The 24,022-nt window shown below is 30.9% G+C and overlaps 1 protein-coding gene across 1 annotated transcript; it reads left to right on the top strand.

Annotated features, from left to right (window-relative positions):
- The first annotated feature begins 11,735 nt into the window (after positions 1–11,735).
- LOC145315414 (uncharacterized) lies at positions 11,736–13,607 on the top strand. Its single transcript, XM_080155396.1, has one exon. The coding sequence runs from the start codon at positions 11,736–11,738 to the stop codon at positions 13,605–13,607; it is 1,872 nt and encodes a 623-aa protein (XP_080011522.1).
- Positions 13,608–24,022: the final 10,415 nt, after the last annotated feature.

Raw genomic sequence — 24,022 nt, 5'->3', positions numbered from 1 at the left:
AAGGAACACCAATAAAGAAATTATCAAGTAAGAATTATTAAAAGGTATAATCTAGATACATACTCCCAAATTCAGCCAATAGGAATACAGGGGAGGATCAATCTACCATATATTGGTTAGAAAGTAAACAAAATTTGGTTAGAAAGAGCGATTATCCTTTGATATAATTCGCAAAATGAATCATCTATAAATAGACTTTCATAAGATAAGCCTTTGCTTTGGTTAATCATATGGTTAAAAAATTTCTTCCCTCGCATGATTTAAAGCATATGACTTACCATATATAAGAAGTCATCTTTAAATAGTTAACTTTCTTGGGATAATGTTACCTCTTTGGATATTCCTTATTAAGTTTCACAACTTATTGGGCCCGATTTACCATCTAGATCTACTATATCTATTGGTTCACTATACTATACTTTTGTACTTTCTTGGTAGAATATTTTTTTAAAGGTTATTATTTAAAACAGCTAACTGTTCTTTTAGCTTAAAAATCATAAAAATTATATAGCTTTCATTAGTTTTTAAGTAGTTTCTATTCAAGTCCTGTCTTTGTTATACTTAATAGGTAAAACCCCTCTAAGCTTTAAAGTTGTTAGATTTATAAAGAAAGGTTAAAAAAACGTTTTGTAGAGAGTGATTTCTTAGCTTGGTAAAGGCACCATGTAATATATAGGTAAAACACATGACATATAATCAAATATTAGAAATAGGCAAGTGTTGAACCTAAGATACTTTTTTGTTAAAATGTATGAACATCTATATAGATGTTAAAATTAAAATCTACAAAGAGTCACATGTTAACAAATTTTATATGTTTATTACAAAGAGTAGCTTTTAGTTCTATATGATCTATCCTTATAGTTTGTTTTTCTATTATAGTAAAATTAAAAATAATCCACACAAAGTTTTGTTGAAAAAACATCAAATTGTCATCCTAAGAAAGAATTTTATTTCTTATTATTTTTTAAATTAGTTAAGGTACCTTTTTTTGATAAGATACCCTAGGATTTTTGATAAGATACCCTTGGAGAAGTGGATCAAAAGGGATGTTTCATAAGGTAGGGGCATCGAAAATAGGGAGGGGATTAAGCTACCTTTACATAAATAGTTAGGGATTCCTAAACCTTTCTAACTTTGCAAAGAAAGCAGGTAGAAATTAATAGGGAAGGGTGGTGGGGGGGGGGGGGGGTTACTTTTAAATTTATGTAAGCTTTTTTAGTACAACTTTAAGGTAGGCTTACATTAAAGTTAGCGATGCCTAATGGTTCTTAATTTAAAAGAAAGCAGGTAGAGGTGGGAAGAGCTTTGACATCCAATGAATAGATATATAAGATCTAGATGGTCTATCTGGCACCAAATTCTGACATACATATAGAGGTGTAAGACAAACCCTTTTGTTTATTTGTAACTGTATAAGTTTCATTTTGATAATTTCAGCAACAAAATGTTTAGATGATATAAATTTCTGAAATGCTTTTGATTATTTAGACGTATTTGTTTAAATTCAATAATTTGGGCAACAAAATTTTTTGATGATATATTTTTTCCTGATTCTTTAGCTTTAAATACTCTAGGAAGTAGTCCTATAGCCAAAAACCTGCTAAAAAGCACTCCAATTACCATGGATGTTTCCCTTAGAGCAATAAGAAATTAACCCTTACAGATTGGGGGGGGGGGGGGCTAAATTAGACCCCCCCCTCTAGTTTTTTCAATGTCACTTGCCTTCATTACATCATGACTTTTTAAGTTTAGTAATTATACATCGGATAGAGTTGATTTTTTATAAGGCTATCTGGTCTGTGTCAGTCGTGATGTCCGGTCAAAGTTGGATAGGTGGCATCAAAATTAGATAAAATTCTAAATAAATCTTTATTTCTACATTATGACTTTTGTGTATAAGGTAGAGACCTAAATTTTTTTTGGTGAATACTTAGATATCAATGAACATCTGAGAAAAGTGGTGTAATGACCGTTTTACCATTTTATCGCTCCATGATGGATTTTATGACTGATTTTTTTTTCTGGCTTACTATGGACATGTATCATGAATATCAATCCTTGAGCAATAATAAACTTCCTTGAATACTAAGGTCATGATAGTTTGACCACTTCTTGGCCGATTTTTGACCAATTTTCTATTTCCTACCTGTAATTTTGTCTTTTATTGTGATAAGAAACAGATAAAACATATTTATTGGCACCGCCAACGCCCATTTTACCGCTGTAACTGCCAAAAATTGCGGTTTCCATTATTTGCTGTTTTTTCGGCGATGGTCATAAAAAGTATTTTTTTTTATATAAAAAAAATTTCCACCTAAAATTTGGTGATCCTAGCTTAAAAATTGGCAGCCTTACAGCTGTTTTAATATTTAGCGGCTGGCCGCTTAAAAGTGGCTAAGAAGCGGTCTGACGGCTATGACTAGAAAAAGTTTTCTCTAAAAATGCACATGAACCACCAGAAGAAATTTTAAGTCTCTATCTGTAATAGGAGCCGAGATAGAGGGGAGGGCTACATTAGCCCCCTAATCTATTAAGTTGGGAATTAGGGCCTGATCTGTAAGGGTTAAATTTTGATATAATTATATACAAAAAAATTAAAAATCGGACCAAAAATACCAAAGATATGGGGGAAAATGTGAAAAATTTTAAAACCTGCTAAAAAGCAGTCCAACTGCATTGGATGTTTAACCCTTACAGAATGGGCCTTAATAGATTGGGGGGGGGGGGTCATATTGAACCCTCCCCCTTCTATCTCGGCTCCTGTTACAGTTAGAGACATAAATTTTTTTTCTGGTGGTTCATGTGTATTTTTAGAGAAAATTACTTTTTCTAGTCATAGCAGTCAGACCGCTTTTTAGCAGCCAGCCGCTAATTATTAAAACAGCCGTAGAGCGGCCAATTTTGCAGCTAGGATGACCAAATTTTAGAACGAACTTTTATTTTTCATAACCAAAAAATTACTTTTTCTGATAATTGCCGAAAAACGGCAAATAACGGAAACCGCCATTTTCGGCGGTTACGGTGGTAAAACAGCGGTTGGCGTCGTCAATTTATGTTTTTATCTGTTTATTGTTGCTCAAGGATTTACCAAAAAAATTATAGGTCTCTAGCTGTAATAGAAGCCACGATATTCATGATATATGTCTGTAGTAAAAGCCGGACAAAAATTGGTCATAAAGTTGTTAAGGGAGCGGTCAAACGGTCATAACACCACTTTTCTCAGGTCATTGATATCTAAGTATTCGCCAAAAAAATTTTAGGTTTCTACCATCTACACAAAAGTCATAATGTAGAAATTAAGATTAATTTAGAATTTTTTCTAAAGGTGTATTAACTTTTATTTTTATAGCTAGCCGGTGCTTTTAGTAAGTAGTAGATGTAAAATTTTTCATAGAATTCAGATATGCAATTTTTAAAATAATTAAGTTTTTTTTTAAAATTGAGTCGATCTTAAGGTACCAAAACGCAACAAAAAAAAGGAAGAAAATGGGCATTATGAACAAAAATAGTAAGATCTTTAATTTGACATCTTACTTTTTGAATTTTGTCAGGTAATTATTGAAAAAATTGATTTTTTTAAACCCACGAGAATAAAAACTTTGAACTTAATTTTATCATTACACAGGTATAAAAAATATGGGTTCATATATACCTTTAGAATCAGAAAAATATTACAAATCCATTATAAGCAAAATTGAAAAAAAGTAAAAAAATTTAAAATAAAAAATGGCCTAATATATTATTTTGTACAAGCAACACTTTCTTCATCCCCTCTTTACCCCCTTCTCATTTTTATTCTCAAAATAAGAAATAAGATGGTTGCCTGTATAATATAATATAATATTTTCATATAATTCCTTTTATTGTAGTTTATATACTATAGTGTAAACTTTTTATTTCAATTTTGCTTAGAATGGATTTGTAATATTTTTCTCATTCTAACAGTATATATAACGCCTATTTCTTATGCCTGGGTAATGATAAAATTAAGTTCAATTTTTTTTTCTTGTGGGTTTTAAAAAATCGATTTTTTCAATAATTACCTGACAGAATTTAAAAAGTAAGGTGTCAAATTAAAGATTTTACCATTTTTGTTCATAATGGCCATTTTCTTTCTTTTTTTTTGTTGCATTTTAATACCTTAAAATTGACTTAATTCTTTTTAAAAAAACTTACATTACTTTAAAAATAAGAGGTCTACAAAAAAAACCGATTGCATATCTGAATTCTATGGAAAAATTTACATCTACTACTTACTAAAAGCACTGGCTAGCTATAAAAATAAAAGTAAATACACCTTCTTTGGTGCCACCTAACCAACTTTGACAGGATGCCATGACCGACACAGACTAGATATCCTTATAAGATCAACTCTTGCCGACATATAATTACTAAACTTAAAAAGTCATGAAGTCACAACTCTCTATCTTACCTACAAAAAAAATGACATTGAAAAAAATTTTTTGATCTGTAAGGGTTAATAGATAATTATACTTCTTAATATGAGAGTGTTGACAAAAAGTTACTGCTGTATATCTTGAATTGGAGATGAGATAATCATATTCTCTACATTTTTGTCTTTGAAGGACAAACTGACCGATAGACAAACATTTGGATCTAAAGAGTAACTTCACTACTAAAAATTATTTACCCCTTCATCAAATGTTGGTAAAGATTTTATTGTGAGGGTAATAAAAAAAAAAAAATTTTAAAAGCATTTTTAGGAAGATAAACAACCATCCCTCCCCCCCCCCCTTCCCCACATATTTTGACGTCCTCACTTTTGTACAAAAATCTGCATGATTTTTAACCAATAATATGGCCGAATTATTGCTACATTGTTTTCCTATTGGCTGCATTAGAAAATATGTATCTAAATGTCCTATATCTATTCAATTAGGGCAGGTTCCTTAAATCTAAAATTTTAAAAATAACAATACTAATAAGATTGGGAACATAAATGTAATTACATAACAAATTTAATTGAGAGAATGCAACTTTGTACTCCTCTTTTTAAAAGCAAAGCTTTTCTATAATAAGGGTAAGTCCGTCCATCTGTATCTGATAGCTCATATTATTAATTTAGGCATAAAAGAATTATCCTATCAATTTCAAATAATGATTCCTGTAATAGTTAGATACGATTTAGCAACTCTATAATCGTTATCCAAATGCCCACATGTTCATTTTAAACATACTGATTTTTAAAACTTTTTTTATAAAAACTTTAATTATTTAGTTATCCTATTCATCTTGATCTTATATTTGTCATTATCCTGCATTTAATCAATTTTACATTATAATTGTTTACAAATTTAGAGCTTCGCTTTTATTGATGTTGTCATTCTTGTTTAGCAACTCTCTAATAAGAAAGGAAAAATGTAAAGAGTACATCCAATAGACAAATTCATGCAAATAGATTGTTAATTTTTTTTCTGTTGTAGTAAAGTTAAATTTAATCTACAATATGTTTTGTTAAAAAAATGTATCAAATTGTCTAGCTAAGAAAGAATTTCATTCATTATTATTTAAATAAAATAAGGAAAGCCTTATTTTTTCTTAGGGTATCCTATCTTTTACAGAAAAGATAGGAAGAGTTTTTATAAATCAGCTAAACAAATGTTATCTTTAAAGTATTAAAAACAAGATTAAGGGAGAAAAGGAATAAAATGCTATCTTTAAAGTAGCAAAAACTAGATTAAGAATAATGGGAAAAAAGGAAAAAAATCGTAAGATACAAATGTACAGCCTCATTCAAGATAACTTTTAAACCCAAAATGAAGAACACTAAGGGGGGGGAGGTGGGGGGAGGATTGGCCTAGTGAGTGTTAACACAAAATTAAGGTACACTTATTGGGGGGAATCGGTTGAAAAGGGTAGATATAAACAATTGGGGGGAAAAGAGAAGCAGTAAGTAAAGTAAAAGAGAGAGGGGAAAAATACATTGGTGGTGCAGCCTTATAATGTCATGAGGAAAACTAATAAGAGTTAAGACAACATCTTTTCCAATATCATTTTTAAGCATATTTTCATTTAATGTTGAAATTAAAATGAAGATAAAAGATAAAATAAATTGTTTTCAAATCAATCAGAACCTTTTCTATTAAAAGCAATTGAACCAAAATGGCTTTCTCAAATATTGAATTTCCCCTAAATGTTTCAGATGGACAGACATAAATTCATATTATACAGTAACTTTGCTAATAAAAATCTTTTAAATTCACGATATTAGTAGAAAAAGGTTTAAAATATTTTTTTAACAATTTAATATCAAAATTTTATAACAAAAGTTAATTAATCTTCTTTAAATTCTTTTAGTTTGGAAAGAGGTGCAACAACAATATGATTTAGCACAGCAAAAATGGCCAGGCCTACTGATTTTGTCCATTCTTAAATTCCCTTGATTCCCCTCTTTTACTTTTTTCTCTTTGCCTTTATGAACTTTTAATCATACAAAGAGTTCATTTTTACAATTCCATTCTTACAAATAATGCAAAGAGAACTGTAATTTATTTATGAAATACTTTTTTTTAAATCCACGTTATTTTACATAAACAAATACATAAAGGATAAGTTAAGAAAGATTTTAAAATATTCCTATTTTTTATTGCAAGTTGATGTAATAAGGAAGGTTTAGTACAGGCTTATGTACACTTGTTTATGAGAGGTTTATGTAAGGCTAAAGTATGCCTATTAAAATCTTTACTTAAGCTTGACATTACTAAATTTAAGGGTAGCCTATCTCCCCCAAACTAAAGTAAAGCTTAAGATACCCTTATTTTTAAAGGGTCCCTAATAAACCGTTTGTGATTAGCTCTATTGATCTAAAGCTCAAAATTAAATCATTGTTCATTACTTATCAAACAAGGATGACAACATCTATGAGAGCAAAGCTCTGAAACGATAGGACAAATGGACATTAACACTTGCACGGTTCATTTTTTATTAAATGAATAAGTTAGGGTACAATGTTTGGCACTTTCGATACAAGTTAATGATAATAACAAACCCACAGAATACGATAATACCTTCAGAAAAATCGATAAAAATAGTTTTCATACTAAATTTTGGTTTTTTATATTTTTTTCTAAAATGTCATAGCAGAAGATGCATAATGTCGTCTTAGTTTTTTGAAGGGATTCATCTTCTCTGAAATCTAAATTATCAAAATATTTTTTTTTGTAAATGATTATACGATATATGTCAAACATTTTATCAGAAAAAAATATTTAAAATTATAAAGTAGAAACCTGAATAATTCTTCTTGTGGAAATAGTTTTCTTCTAATATTGATAAACATATGTCTGGTAGCATTAAGATGTTTGTACTGTCTATACACGTTGGGTTTTATTTAAAGAATTTCTTTAAAATATTGTTTTTTTACCTTGTATACCAATAACGCAATATTTGCTATCAGAAAACCCCCGTACCCCCCTATCAACTAAGACTTGCCTACGGCCCGATCTTTTAGGATTGCTTTGTAATTCGCATTTTTGAAAGTCTTTCAACAGTATACACAGTAAATTCTCTCTTTTTAGTAGCGAAGCTACTCTATAATTCACTTTGTCCGTCCGTCCGTCAGTCCGTCCGTCAGTCCGTCTGTCAGTCCGTAACGCTATGGGGGAAATGGGATTTACTCAGCTCCTATAAAAGATAGAAAGCTGAAATTTTTTGACAACATTCCCATCATTAAGGAGCACAATTAACTATAAAACATCAATGGCGGTCAGACGGCTTTTTAGCAGGTTTTAGGCTATTTTTTTATTTTCCACATTTTTCCTCATATCGTTGGTGTTTATGGTCCGATTTTAAAAATTTTTTCAGTTAGATATATCAAAATTAAATTTTCCGTCGTTTAAAGAAAACAACAATGACGGTCAGACTGCCTTTTTGCAGGTTTTTGGCTATTTTTATATTTTTTACATTTTCCCCCATATCTTTGGTGTTTATGGTCCGATTTTCAAACTTTCTTCAGTTAAAGATATAAAAATTAAATTTCCCTTTGTTTGAAGAAAACAACAATGACGATCAGACTGCCTTTTTGCAGGTTTTTGGCTATTTTTATATTTTTTTTACATTTCCCCCCATATCTTTGGTGTTTATGGACCGATTTTCAAAATTTTTTCAGTTAAAGATATCAAAATTAAATTTCCGCTCATTTGAAGAAATCAACAATGATGGTCAGACTGCCTTTTTGCAGGTTTTTGGCTATTTTTATATTTTTTACATTTTCCCCCATATCTTTGGTGTTTATTAATCGATTTTCAAAATTTTTTCAGTTAAAGATATCAAAATTAAATTTCCCGTCGTTTGAAGAAAACAACAATGACCGTCAGTCCCATCCACAAAATTTTGTGCTTCGCTACTTATGGATGTTGTCATCCTTGTTTAACTAACTTTCCGAATAATATACCTAAAGCATTTGAATTGACAAAGGTTATGCTAATATTTTTACCATTCAAGTTTATTTAATATTCTAATAAATAGTGCAACCCTCCAAGTTATGGCTACTTTTCATAAACATATGATCTGAAGAATATGCTCTGACAGAATGTCATATAAGGATATTATAATATTCATTAAAAAAATTGTCATTTTTGCATATATGTTACATTTTACAGTGTTTTGTGGCTCAAAAGAAAGACAATTAAAATTTATTTCATATTATATATAGTTTAAATTACATAATATAACATAGAAATAGTAAAAAATTCTTTTTTTGTCGCATTAGAGAAATTAACAAAGATTTTCATTAAAAACACCTTAGTGTAAACATTAAAAAGTTTAAATATGGTCACAAAAAGATTCAATTAGTTTATTAAATGTTTCATTTTCATCAAATGACGATTAATCTCTATTACAAAGAATAAAGTATAAAAAGGTGTTCCCATTTTAATTTTAAGGAACTTAAAATGCATTTTAATACCTTTTAATGATTTATTTTTTAAAACACCATTTTATAAAATGTTATTGATTTTTAAAGTTGTATATTAGAATGTTTTTAAATTTTGTTAACATTTTGTTTTAAATGTCGAAAATTGGTAATTCTAAACATTCAAAAAATGATTTTATTAAATTTTCATCACTTAAATTGCATGTTTGATGAAAATTTCAACTGATAATTCAAGAAAAATCGTTTAAGTTTTATTTTATTTTACTTTGAATTGTTAAAAAAATATATTATTGTCAAAAAAGGAGAAGTTATACTTTCCTGAAAAAAAGACCTAAAACATGAAAATTAACATGTAATGAGATTTTTTTCTTTCAGGATTAATTTTAAGTACTTATTGATATTTTTTGTAAAAATGATTTTATATAAAATGTTTTAAAACTCGATTTAAGTAGTGGTGCGAAAAAAGGTTGCAAACTTTTGTCATTTTCTTGCAAAAAAAATTTTCTCGGATTTTAAAAATAGCTAAGGGTGTTATTAGACGTACTTACAGATACAATTGCTAAGTCAATTTAGCCAAACACTAAAATAAAGTTCTTACATCTGAGGGTGCAACAGTGACTTGTAGAATGTCAGAACTAAATAATCAGAACATAAATGAATAAGAGTCTTAGCAAAATTGTAAGTAAATTGGTTGAAAAACTGCTTGATACAGGATGATGTTTATGGACATACTTACATTTTTAGGACTTAATTATAGAGTTGCTTTGCTTATAACATTATACTTTGTTGTCCCAGAAATCAATATACCAAAAATCAGATCACATAAAAATTTGTTGTTAAAAAAGTAAAAAATCAACATGTTTAAAATGAACGTACAGACATTCTGGTATTCAAGAAATTCAATGAGGCTGTCAAATTTACAGTTTTCATGGCAAAAAAACATAAATAAGGTGTCCTAACTAAAACGCAACAAAAAAAAGAAGAAAATTGCCATTATGGACAAAAATAGTAAGATCTTGAATTTGACACCTTACTTTTTGAATTCTGTTGAATAATAATTGAAAACTCTATTTTTTTAACTTCGGTGAACAAAAACTTTAAACTTAAATATATCATAATACAGGCATAAAAATATGTATTTATACTTACCTTTAGAATAAGAAAAATATAATGAATCTATTCTAAGCAAAATTTAAAAAGTTTAATAAAAAATGTAAGTTTATTTCAAGAATTGTAACTAGCTAATCACAAACAAACTAGACAAACATAATTTTCAGCTTTAAAGGGTTAATATAAAAAAAATGTACAATGCAATGTAACAGATATTTTTTAAACACAAGAAACAATAATGCATTTTTAACTGCATTGTTTTGAAGTTTATAAACAGACTGAAGCATATTTGTTCATAATATATCATTCTTTACATGTTATGTAAGTATTATTATTTTATTGTAGTATCCACGTATGAACATTCTCCTTTTTTTCTAGCAATTCTATTAGTTAAATTTGAAGTTAAGCAGGGATAAGGGATAGGAAACCTGGCCATAAATTTGGTCCTGGCCTAGTTTTGAAAGGGATATTGCAACTTTTACCATTTCCTAAAAAAATGATGTCATTGGCAGCCGCTTCAATAGATCAGCTTGTTTTGTATTAACCAATAAGCAACTGGAGGCAGCCAATATAAAAACCGCGGCATCTGAACTTGAAGAAAATATTTGAATTAGTCTGCTTCTAAGAAACAATGATTAAAGGTGTTTTTCACATCAGCTTCTTTACCAAATCTGCCCTGAGTTTTACATTCAAAAAGTACCATATAGGAAAACCAAAAATAGAGGGATTATCTTTTGAAAAGTGGGTAGCTACGATTTTCATTGGGTAGTTTATAAATGAAATGTTGTATTTGAAATTTTAAAATTTTATATGCAATTGATTGAAACACCTCAATGTACTATTATGACAGCTGTAAAGAGAGTACTGGGAATGGAAAATCTAAACCACCCTGGTGGAACCATGATTTAGCTAAATCGAAGAAAAATGTTTTAAGGCTAAAAAGAAGGATGGAAAGAAAACAGACTGAGGAAAGAATAGTGGAATACAGAAGTGCCTGCAAGGAGCATGTTCGTATGGTAAACAAAGCAAAGAGAAAATCATGGCAGACACTCTGCAATGAAATGAAAGACTTGAACTATGTAGCAAAGATTCAAAAAATCATGAAAATGGGACAAAGAAAGACAATTGGAACCATTAAGAAAGGGGATGGAACATATACAAAAGATGAAAAAGAATCACTAATAGAACTACTCAACACACATTTTCCAGATGAAATAAGTCAAAAAAATGAAATACCCTTTAATCATGAAATAAATGATAAAAAATATTGATGTTGATAAAGTCATTAACTTAGAATCTGTTAGAGAATCTATCAAAAGTTTTAAACCTTATAAGAGTCCAGGATATGATAATATATACCGCTCTGCTGCAGAAAGGGCTTGACATTCTAGAAAATGACATCTTAGAACTATACCAGAGAAGTGTTAAATTGGGGAAATCCCCTAGGAGCTGGCTAAAATCCAGAGTAACTTTCATACCCAAACCAGGTAAGAAAGATTATACAGAACCAAAGTCAGTGAGGCCCATTAATCTCGCATCATTCCTTTTGAAAGGACTAGAGCAATGCTTATTCTGGGACTTAAATGATACAGTAATTAAACACAAAATAAATAAAAATATTTTCTCCTATCGTGAGGGAATATCCACTGAAGATGCTGTACATAATGTAGTAACGAAAATTGAAAAAGCATTTGAAAATAATGAAGTAGCACTCTTACTATTCTGTGACATGGATGCTGCATTTAGCACAGCAAATATAACAAGCATGATTAGGAACTTAACCATCAAAGGAGCTCCAGTCCAAACTATGATATGGGCTGAAGATATGTTACGTAACATGGAAGTTACTGCCTCTCTAAATGGTAAAGAAGTATCAAAGAAAAACAAACGTGGCACACCACAGGGAGGTGTTGGTTCAATTCATTTTTGGAATAGCTGCAAGGATGATCTTCATGATAGAATTCCTGAAAATGGACCTACAGAACTTAATGTGTTTGCTGATGACTTGTTAGACATGGCAGTTGGAATAGATGAAGATACATGTGCAAGAAACATCCAGAGAGATGTAAAAATAATGGAAACATGGGCTAAGGATCATAGCCTCAGATTTAACCCACAAAAAACCAAACTCATGATGTGCACTAGACGTAAGAATGTGAAAAAACCAAAGATTATGATGTGTGGGGTTGAATTAGAATATGTTTCTTCCTATAAATATCTTGGAGTTACTATCACTGAAACACTAAACTGGAAAGAACATGTTAAAAATGTAACACAAAAGGCAACGTATACTCTAATTAATGCCAGAAAAATGATCAGCAGATCTTGGGGATTGAACCCAGAGATCTGTAGATGGATGTACATAAGTCTAATTAGACCAATAATGGCATATGCAAATCTAGTCTGGATAAGAAGTACTGAATTTAAGTCTCACAAAACCATACTCAACAAAGTACAGCGAAAAGGATGTATGACAGTACTCAATGCTATGCACACAACACCAACACCAATGGAGCTGATGTTAAACCTGGAACCAATAGACATCTTCCTTAAAACCCAAGCTATTAATACCTATAAAAGACTACTTGACAATGGAAATTGGAGGGTCAAAGAAGGAGAAATTATTGATGTCGATAGTCATGTCAACATTGTAAAAAGAATCACAAGAAGGTTTGAATTCTTACACTATCCTAGAGATAAACTCCTAAATACAGAATTTATTAGCACAAACTTTAATACTGAAATACTCTCAAGGAAAGAAGCAAATAATAGGGCTCACAGACCAATGCCTAGCCATGCATGGCAGATAAATTGCTACACAGATGGATCACGTTTTGATAACAGAAGCGGATATGCCTACATTATCTTTGGTGAAAGCTTTCGTAAACAAGATTTTAAGCATCTTGGAAGAGAGGCTTTTGTATTCCAATCAGAAATACTTGCAGTTCAGGAAGCTGCTCATGAAATGCTTATACATGAAATCGAAGACAAAGATATACGAATCCATATTGATAACCAGGCTGCAATTAAAACACTTGGCAGTTACAGAATAAGGAGCAAAATTGCTGCAGGATGTAAAATGATGATAAACAAGCTTTCAGAGAAAAATAATGTGACCCTAACCTGGATACCAGGACATTCAAATCATAAAGGAAATGAAATTGCGGATCGTCTTGCAAAAAGAGGAACCAACCTGAAGGCTGAGGGACCATTGTCAATACTACCAATAGCAGAAGCCACCATCAAAGATGAAATTAAGCAATGGAGTAATAAAGTCCAACAAATAGTCTGGAGGAGAAGAACAGACTGCCGCCAATCAAAGATGGCCATGCCGAAGATCGGTAATCACATATGGAAGCAGATAAGGAAACATCCAAGAAGAAAGATGAATATCATCACACAAATACTCACTGGACACACAACACTCAAACGTCATTTAAATGTCATGACAATTGAAGATGAATCACTGTGCCAACAATGCATGGAAGACAACACAGAAGAAACAATGGAACACTTTATTCTACAGTGTCCAGCCTTTGCAAGAAACCGACAAAATATCTTTGGCAAAATATACATGGAGAATTCTCTTAGATCAAGATAAGCAAACTGCTTAAATTTGTCAAACAAACAAAGAGATTCGAACAAGAAAGAACAAATCTGGAGAATGATCATTAGGCTATACCCAGACTCAATGTCTTAATTTTAATAATACTTAATCGCTCAATGTCTTAAATACGAGAAATAAAGTAATCATAAAGGTCTGAATAAAATTGCTAACCATATTGGCTCTCATAAAAGTTTTAAAAGCTCCCTGGCATATCAAAAAGTAATTGCTTGCGACCCTGGCCCTATATACATATATAAATCTTAAATTAATTGCTAATGTTTTGGCTTTCTGGAAATAAGATAGTAAAAGAGTACGTCAGACCCCTCCTGCCTGATCTTTCCCCTGAGAGGGCGAAGGACTAATTATGGGAAGGGTTGGATTGTAAATTTATAACGGGTATAAGGAAAATACAGGCAATTGAACAAAAAGTTCACAGACACATGTGGACTAGTCCTTGGCAGCTCAGAGGCTGCCTCGCCTTAAAGAGGTAATACGAAGGTAATGTACTATTATAGTACAAAAACTTGATTTTCTATTAACATGAATAATTGTTAGAATTTTACCCAAGTGCTTATTTACGTGTACTAAATTTATTTATTTATTTTGAATTTTAATAAGCAATGATAAAATAATATTTTCAAATAAAATTTTTACTCACTTTTAAAAATGCAAATGCAATACATCCTAAAATCTGTCTGAGGCAAAACCAATGATAGCTTTCTGAAAAATTCAAAGTACTAGAGTAAAAGATAACAAAATTTTGGGAGACAAAAAACATCATAACATGATTTTAACAAAAGCCATTAATATATTTGTTTTAAAAAGTTCTATTTTTACTTGAGACTAGCTACCTGAATTTTATTCTATATTTTAAATTCTTAATGTTTATTTAGCTGTTTCATTAGAGTTGATAATAAACTAATGCTTGAAATAGGCCTGAAATAATATTTTCCTACGTTTCCCATCCCTTTTCCCTGATGTTAAGCTTCCTGATTTGTCAATTCGAGATTCGTTATTGGCTAGTTACAATTTTTAAAATAAAATGGTAAATTCCTCCTACAACTCTTTTTTTTCACTTTTGAAAATTTGAGTAGCCCCCCCCGGCCCCCCCCCCCCCCCCCCGACAACAAAATAATATTTCCATGAAATATTATAATGTGTGACAGGAAAGAGAGGAGAGGAGAGGAGGGGAGGGAAGATAGAGACATAAGCCTCTTTAGCCGCTGTGGCAACCGGTTAGCTAACACTCAGGTTACTACCACAAGCCTCACGCGACTGATTGTTAACCTGTCTTTACAGTTTATTTATACAAAAAAATCTGCAAAGCTTTCAAAATACTCGTGTGTGATTGGTCAAAAATGAAACACTCTGATTGGTTGGAAGAGGAACTCTTTGATTTGGACTTTCTTCAATTCTGTCGGGGATGGAGTGCGAGAGAAGGAGGAGCCGCAAGCACATATAAATATTAGTACATGTAGCAAAATTAGGTCAGTTTACTATGAAATTAGAATCAGGACAAAACGCCGTGGGGATTGGGTTGGGAGGGGGGGGGGAGTGCGAGAGAGTACAAAGCCAGAGAGTAATTTAAATATTAAATTTTCACATTTAAAAACTTAGTGTTTTATAACATTTGCGCCGAAATGTTTACCGAGATTAACGCCGGGAATCCCAACCATGATGCAAACAGTATTAAATTTAAATGAATATCTCAATTGTTTACCAACACTTCCGCCGTCAAGTTTACCAAGAAGAGCGCCGGCAAGCCCAACCATGATGCCATCCTGTTTAGGACAAAAACATTATCAAGTTTGAGATCATATGTAATCTTTTTAAACTTAGTACCTACGGAAAAGGTTTGCATAATTAAAGGGATTTAAACGTAAAAATCGATCATGAAGCATGAAAGAACGGCGATTCTTATTTGTCCAAGGAATCTACTCAAAAAAATCAGACTCCTATCTTTATTTTAAGTGGGTTTTTTTCCACGAAAGGTTAACGTCAATTTTGTGAAAGGAAAAAAATACTTGATCCGAAATTTAAACTTAAAACCTACGGACAAAGATTAAATAATTATATGGGTTTAAACGTAAAAATCGGACACGAAGCATAAAAGAACGGCAATTTTCATTTGTCTAAGGAATCTACACAAAAAAATTCAGATTCCTATCGTTATTTTTAGTTTTTTTTTTGCAAAAAAAAAGTTAATGCTAATTTTGTTACAGGAAAAAAATAATTGATCCGAAATTTAAACCTAGTAAATGAAAACTAGCATAAATCCTGCCACGTTGGTCCCTTACCAATAAATGAGGTCCATATTAGCAACCTAACTATACAACATGTTCTACCTTGTAAATATTTCCATGAATGAGGGATCTTTTATTTTTTTCAGTATTGTAAGTAATTTATTTTTACGTTAAAAATTGTCAAATTTAACGATACTTTTTAACAAATATTGTTAGTAATTTAATGGGTTTAGAATAACATAAATATTTGGCCGCAGCGCTCGGCTCCCTAGCCTATAACCTAACCTAACCTAAAATAGTTTTTTGAAATTTATAAAATTAGAGTACCCTTGACAACTAACATCTGTGGCCGCAGCGCTCGGCTCCCTAGCCTATAACCTAACCTAACCTAACCTAAAATAGTTTTTTGAAATTTATAAAATTAGCGTACCCTTGACAACTAACATCTGTGGCCGCAGCGCTCGGCTCCCTAACCTATAACCTAACCTAACCTAACCTAAAATAGTTTTTTGAAATTTATAAAAATAGAGAACCCTCGACAACGAACATCTGTGGCCGCAGCGCTCGGCTCCCTAGCCTATAACCTAACCTAAAATAGTTTTTTGAAATTTATAAAAATAGAGAACCCTCGACAACCAACATCTGTGGCCGCAGCGCTTGGCTCCCTAGATTATAAGCTAACCTAACCTAAAATATTTTTTGGAAATTTTAAAAATTAGATTACCCCTCTCATCAATAGCGCGCGAAAATTTAAACATTTTTTGCCCCCCCCCCCCTCCTTATTTTAGAATAATAATCTCATTGATAGTTTTTGGGGCTCTAAACAGAGCTATTAGTAATTGTTAAAACAATATCATTAAATTATAAAAAAAGCGCATCGTGGGTACTGGTTCCCACTCATAGCTGCCATCTTCATTTTCTAGGAAAGCCTCTTTCTTTCTTTGTATCTTCTTTTCTGTCCTCTAATATCTCCCTTGCCCTTAGCTCCTCCTCCAACACCCTTGTCTCCATGTTGACCACCCTGAACGCCATTACTTCCGCTACATGTTACCATTTTGCACACTGTCAAAATACTAAGAAAATTATGCTATCAACCTAAATATTTATACTGTTTCAATTTTCTGCCTCCCCCTTTACACGCAAACCCCCCTACCTATGCCTAGATGAATATGCTCTATCTAAATGCGATTAGATTGAGGCAAAGAGGAAAAGTTAAGGGACAAGGCAAGGCAAAAACTTAAATTGACTTGTCGCTTCGCTCGGCTTCCCAACAGCACGGACACGTTATTGAATTAAATTTAAGCTTGCCTTTTTCCCTTGTCCTCCGGCAGCGTTCTATCCGGACTGTCGGGGGGGGGGGGGCTACTCAAATTTTCAAATTGATAAAAATTTTTGTAACAGGATAACGCCACAAAGCCTCAATCATCAATAACAAAAAGTTACAGACATTTCAAAATGTTTTTTTAAGTACAATGAAAATTTTGAAAGATTTTTATTGCTTATGATAGAAATTTCAATATTAAATTACGTTGTCTAGAAGCAAAATTAAAAGCTTATTTTTGTCAGAAACTTAGTCTGCCAGTAAATGATAAAATTTTACAACAAAAACACCCATTTTCATAGTCAAAATCCTTTTTAATAAAAATTCAGTTTATAGGAACCCACGACTTATACCACTTTAACTGCTGAAAGACTGCTACGAGTAGACCAAATACCCAAAATTTGAAGCCTTCAGCTTCAATAACAAAAAAGTTACAGACATTTCAAAATGTTTTTTTTAGTACAATGTAAGTTTTGAAAGATTTTCATTGCTTAAGATAGAAATTTCAATATTAAATTACATCCTCTAAAAGCAAAATTAAAAGCTTATTTTTGTCAGAAACTTAGGCCGCTAGTAACTGATAACATTTTTACAATAAATACACCCCTTTTCATAGTCAAAATCTGTATAAAAAATTTGGTTTAAATTACATTTGTAAGCATAAAATCATAGCGAGAAAAAATGAAACTAATGTAAGTAATGGTTGTTCAGTGGACTTAACGCATACTCAGCCTTCTGATTGGCTAGAAATCCTAAAGGCTGGCATTCTCACAATAAAGTACTCTCATTACAACGTAAATTAAACTGAATTTTTTTTTATGATTTTGACTGTAAAGAAGTGTGTTTTTATTGTAAAAATGTTATCAGTTACTGACATCCTAAGTTTCTGCCAAAAATAAGCTTATAATTTTCTTTCTAGGCAACGTATAATGAAATTTTTATTATTAGCAATGAAAAACTTTCAAAATTTTCATTGTACTAAAAATATTATTTTTAAATGTCTATAACTTTTTTGTTATTGAAGCTGGAGGCTTCAAATTTTTGGGTATTGGGTCTACATGTGGCAGTCTTTTAGTAGTTAAAATGGTATATGTCTTGCAGGGTTCCTTTAAAGGGCGAATATAGGTTTGATATGATATGAGCTTATATCAAAGGTGCAATTCCATAGATTATAAATAACTTAAAAATATTGACATATTCAATTGTATAAGTCTGTTTATAGCTTAAAACCCGTCAATCTTGAAGAAAATATTTTGTGATTAGTGTGGTTCCCTAAGAACTCAAACACCCTAGCATCACACAAGGCTTCGTGGCAAGGTTGAATTAAAAAGCTTTCGTTAAATGATAGTCGTAATAACGTGGAAACCAATTAATCAGGGGTAAATATACCCTCCTTCTACCTTCATAAAGTAAATTATTTAAAAGTTAAAAAAAAATCATCAAATAATGTAAAAAGTAAAAAAAAATAATCGATTTTCTTGAAGGAAGAATGATTTCAAATCCCTGTTTTTTTGTGGCCGTGTGTGTGTGTGTTGAAAATGTGTACACAAGGGTTGTTTATATCATCATGAATTAATCAAAGATCTCTGTACAGAAAATAAACTTTAAGACGTATTATTTACCCTGTCAATACTCCTGACGCCCTTCTACGCAAATTATTTTTATGCTTTTTTAAAAATTAAATAAACTAGTATATAATCTAAAATAATAAACATTTAAATTATCTTTTAAAGGGCGAATATAGGTTTGATATGATATGGGCTTATTTCAAGCGTGCAATTATATAGATTATAAGTAACTTAAAGACATTGACATATTTAACTGTATAAGTCCGTTTCTAGCCTAAAACCGAACTGATTCGTTGATATAATTACGCCATTTCGCGTAACTTGTGTGGTTCCCTAAGAAATCCAAACATCCCTGCATCACACAAGGCTGCGTCGGAAGGTTGTATTATAAAGCTTTTGTTCAATCAGAGTCATAATGGAGACGAAAGGAATGGGAAAAAAAAGGATGCTGCAACTTTTACTTTTGATCAAATAAATTTTTCATAACATAATTTTGTAAAAGTACATTGAAAAAGGGAGGGCTGAAAACTAATTTTAAAAAAATATTTCAAAATTAAAATATTATGTTTGTTTGCTAAAAGTTGCATCATGTTTGTGTCTTTACCCAGGCTACAAAGGGTAAATATATTTTACATATTATATATTTTTATATAAATAAATTGTATTCATCATGAATAAATCTAAAATCTTAGTAGAGAAAATAAATTTAAAAACTTAATATTTATCTTTATGATGCACTATAAAGCAAAATTTTTGACGCGATTTAAAATTTGAATAAAATACTATATAATTAAATAAAATAAACATTTTAATTATCATTTAAGATGCATGCCAATGAAATAATCAATTAAACTTAAGAAAACTAGTCAAAAAAAGTCTTGTAAAGAGCTAAAATATCCGATTTTGTAGGCCAACTCATTTATTATATGTTGAAGAAAACACGAAAATTGTAAAATCTACTTAAGGATTTTTTTGAATTTTTAAATTTAACATAGATATTCTAAAACTATGCAATGGCACCTTTGATATAAGCTCATATCATATCAAACCTATATTCGCCCTTTAAGGTGCGTGCCAATGTAATAGTCAATCAAACTTAAGCAAAATAGTCAAAAAAAAGTCTTGTAAAGGGCTAAAATAAATGATTTTGTCGGCAATCTCATTTATTATATGTTCAATTGAAACAGAAAATTGCAAAATCTACCTAAGGATTTTTTTGAATTTTTAAATTTGGCATAGATATTCTAAAAGTATGTAATAGCACCTTTGATATAAGCTCATATCATATCGAACCTATATTCGCCCTTTAAATTACATCTGTAAGTGTAAAATCATAGCTAGAAAAAATGAAAGTAATGTAAGTAATACAGTTGCTCAGCTGTGATTGGTTGTTCAGCGGACTTAGCACGGACTCAGCCTTCTCATTGGCTAGAAATCCTAAAGGCTGGCATTCTCACTCTACAGTACTCTCAGCACAATGCAAATTAAAGGGCGAATATAGGTTGAATATGATATGGGCTTAAAATTTAGGTGCAATTCTATACTTTTGGAATATCTATGCCAAATTTAAAAATTCAAAAAATCCTTAAGTAGATATTGCAATTTTAGTGGTAAACTCGACATATGATAAGTGAGATTACCAACAAAAAAGGCATATTTATCCTTTATAAGACTTTTTTTTGACTAATTTGCTAAAGTTTAATTGATTATTACATTGGCACCCATCTTAAATGATTTTTAGATTATATACTATTTTATTCAATTTTTAAAAAGCGTAAAAATATTTTGCATAAGAGTGCTTCAGGAGTATTGACTAGGATAAATAATACATTTTAAAGTTTATTTTCTGTGCAAAGATCATTGATTAATTATTGATGATATATATACCCTAAGTATATATCAACGCATTTTTCAACACACACACAAGCAAACACACACAAATCAAATGCAAATTTTTCTCCAGAAAAAAATATATATGAAAAAAGAAACAATGTTCACATATTATTTTTGTCCCTTTGAAATTAATTAGGGTTGGGCCAGATATTTTATTTTTGGCCGGATACGGGATATCTGGCTGATTTCAAATGCCGGTTATCCGGTATCCGGCCGGATATCCGGTTATCCGGCCAAATTACCGGATATCCGGCCGGATAACCGGCCAAATTACTCTAAAGGAGAACTATGTCGGTTCAGTGGTTAGCGAGATCCTTCCCTACAGACAAAAAAAAGCTTACTACTTTATAAAATAGGATAAGATTAAGCATAGGCGTCCAAGGGGGGGGGTAATGGGGCGATTACCCCCCCCCCCTCTTTAAAATTTACCCCTACCCTGGGGGGTGCCGTTGGCACCTCCAACCATTTTGGGGGGGTAAATACCCCCCCCAAAATAGAAAATCTCTAACAAACAAAAAATTTGCGGCGCGCTTCGCGCGCCATTTTACCCCCCCCTTAAAAAAATTTTACCCTCCCCAAAATAAAAAGCTTGGACGCCCCTGAAATTAAGGTTAAAACTTAAAAATTAAGTAACTATTAAATGATCTTTTTTCTAAGCAAATAAATCTAATTAACTATTACTAACCTCAATCTGTAATATCAACCCCTAACGGTTGGAGGATGGGCGGGGAGGTGGCGTTGAATGCCTGCCCCCCCCCCCTCTGTTTTTTTCTATCCCATTTTCTGTGTATAAAAGGTAGATGGCTATAACTGAGTGACTTTCGAAAAATGGGTATGACACATAACTAAGAGTTGAAATTTTTTTAATACCTCCTTCCTGGCATGCACAGGATGCCAGCAAATCTGGTGAGGTCATTCAGGTAAACTGTAAAAATATTTTTTTACTTTAACAAAGCATTTCATGTTATCTAATATTAAAATATTCTATAGTCGTACATCCTCATATGTAATATAGGTGTTCAAGTCGATTTCAGGTTGAAGGTATAATCCTCCAAGTCCTGAACCTCCAGGTCTCCAGAAATCTTTAAACGGTTCCTGTGACTGCAAATTTTTACTTAAAGATTTCAATTTTTTTACTTAGGCTTTTTTATATATCTTTATGACATATTACAATTTCATAAAATCCGTTGGAGTTTACCTGTCAACCGTCGGTTTGCGGCTGGCAGCTGCCGAGTACTGCTGCCACCGCCAAAATTTATGTTTTGAGATTTCTAATATAAAATTTACATAAAGATAAACATATTTAGAAAAAATTGTTCTTCTAGATTCAATAATAAGAAAATTACAGCCATTTAAGATTGAAAAAAACAGAGATTTTTATTGTAAAATATCAACGATTATATTGCCGGATATCCGGCCGGATAGTTTCAATATCCGGTATCCGGCCGGATATTGAAAATGGCCGGATATCCGGCCACACCGGATATCCGGCCCAACCCTAAAATTAATTACAACAATTACCATATAATTTTCATACTTACATGAAATAAAATTTCTCCTGTAAAGTTTTTTGTTAAAAATAAAATTCTTATACTATATACTTTGTTGGGGAATATTGTTAAGGAAGAAAAAATCCAAGATACAAAAAAATACATTGATAAAACTGGTTTCCACTTTATTACGACTATCATTTAAAGGGACTGTGAACGTAAATTTTTCTCATCTTAATATCAAATCTTAACATTATCTCATTCATAATATCTCACAGATAGAGCAAAACGCGCTTTTGTTTGCTTAAAAAACGGCTTTTTCCGACGATTTTTATAAGGTACAGGGAAAAGAAGAAATTTTCCGTATTATATAAAATGTCCATTAAATTGATTTTTTCTCCCATTATAGCTAAAATTAAACTTTTTCACATAGTTCTAGATTTTTCCTAACAGTTAAGCTGACTTTTAACATAATCCTTGCTTTAAACCAATGTATAGTTACTTAGAAATTGATAAAATAAGCAATATTTTTTATTGAAAACCAAATACAATAACAAAGCCAGAAACAGGTTTTTTTATTATTATCCAATTAACTTTAGATGGCCCATCTCTCGCCCACCTTTAATTACAAAGAAGGTGTATCAACTTTTTTTTTATAGCTAGCCGGTTCTTTTAGTAAGTAGTAGATGTAAAATTTTTCATAGAATTCAGATATGCAATCGGTTTTTTTGTAGACCTCTTATTTTTTAAGTAATTTAAGTTTTTTAAAAAAATAATTAAGTCGGTTTTAAGGTACTAAAACGCAACAAAATAAAAGAAGAAAATGGCCAGTAAGAACAAAAATAGTAAGATCTTTAATTTGACACCTTACTTTTAAAATTCTGTTGAGTAATTATTGAAAAAATCTATTTTTTTAACCTCGGTTTAATAAAAACTTTAGACCTAAATATTTTCTCAAATAGACATAAAAAACATGGATTCATATATACCTTTAGAATCAGAAAAATATTACGAATCCATTGTAAGCAAAATTGAAAAAAAGTAAAAAAATTAAAAATTAAACAAATGGCCAATTGTATTTTTTGTTCAGGCAACACTATCGTCTTCCCTTTTTTACCCCCTCTTTACTCCCTCTTTACCCCCTTCCCATTTTTATACTCAATTCAAGAATTAAGACGTTGCCTGTACAATATAATATGATATTTTCATATAATTCCTTTTATTGTAGTTTATATACTATATTGTAAACTTTGTTTTTCAATTTTGCTTACAATGAATTTGTAATATTTTTCTGATTCTAAAGGTATATATGAACCCATATTTTTTTACCTGTTAAATAATAAAATTAAGTTCAAAGTTTTTATTCTCGTGGGTTTAAAAAAATCGATTTTTTCAATAATTACCTGACAGGAATTAAAAAAGTAAGGTGTCAAATTAAAGATCTTACTATTTTTGTTCATAATGGCCATTTTCTTTCTTTTTTTTGTTGCATTTTAGTACCTTAAAATCGACTTAATTTTTTTTTTTTAAACTTAAAGTACTTAAAAAATAAGAGGTCTACAAAAAAACCGATTGCATATCTGAATTCTATGAAAGATTTTACATCTACTACTTACTAAAAGAACCGGCTAGCTATAAAAAAAAAGTTGATACACCTTCTTTGTAAATAATAAAGACGCAATATTTCTTTTTAAACAGTCTGATAAAAGTGTAAACTAATTCTCCAAAGTGGGTTATTTATTGTCCAACACAATAAAAAAGGATATTATTATTTTAAATAACCTATGAGATTCAACCCTTTGTAGACAGTGAGGTATTTTTTTGTCAATAATACGAATTTAAAATATTTCTTTATTACCTAATTACTACGTTATAAAAAAAACTAATTGGCAAT

Source organism: Acartia tonsa, chromosome 4 (genome assembly GCF_053477335.1).
Source record: "Acartia tonsa isolate MP-2025a chromosome 4, ASM5347733v1, whole genome shotgun sequence".
NCBI lineage: Eukaryota > Metazoa > Arthropoda > Copepoda > Calanoida > Acartiidae > Acartia > Acartia tonsa.
This window is presented reverse-complemented; position numbering and strand designations above follow the sequence as displayed.

What these genes read in the sequence shown, in the direction of transcription:
- LOC145315414 (XM_080155396.1), top strand. Translation starts at nt 11,736, where the DNA reads ATGGATGCTGCATTTAGCACAGCAAATATAACAAGCATGATTAGGAAC.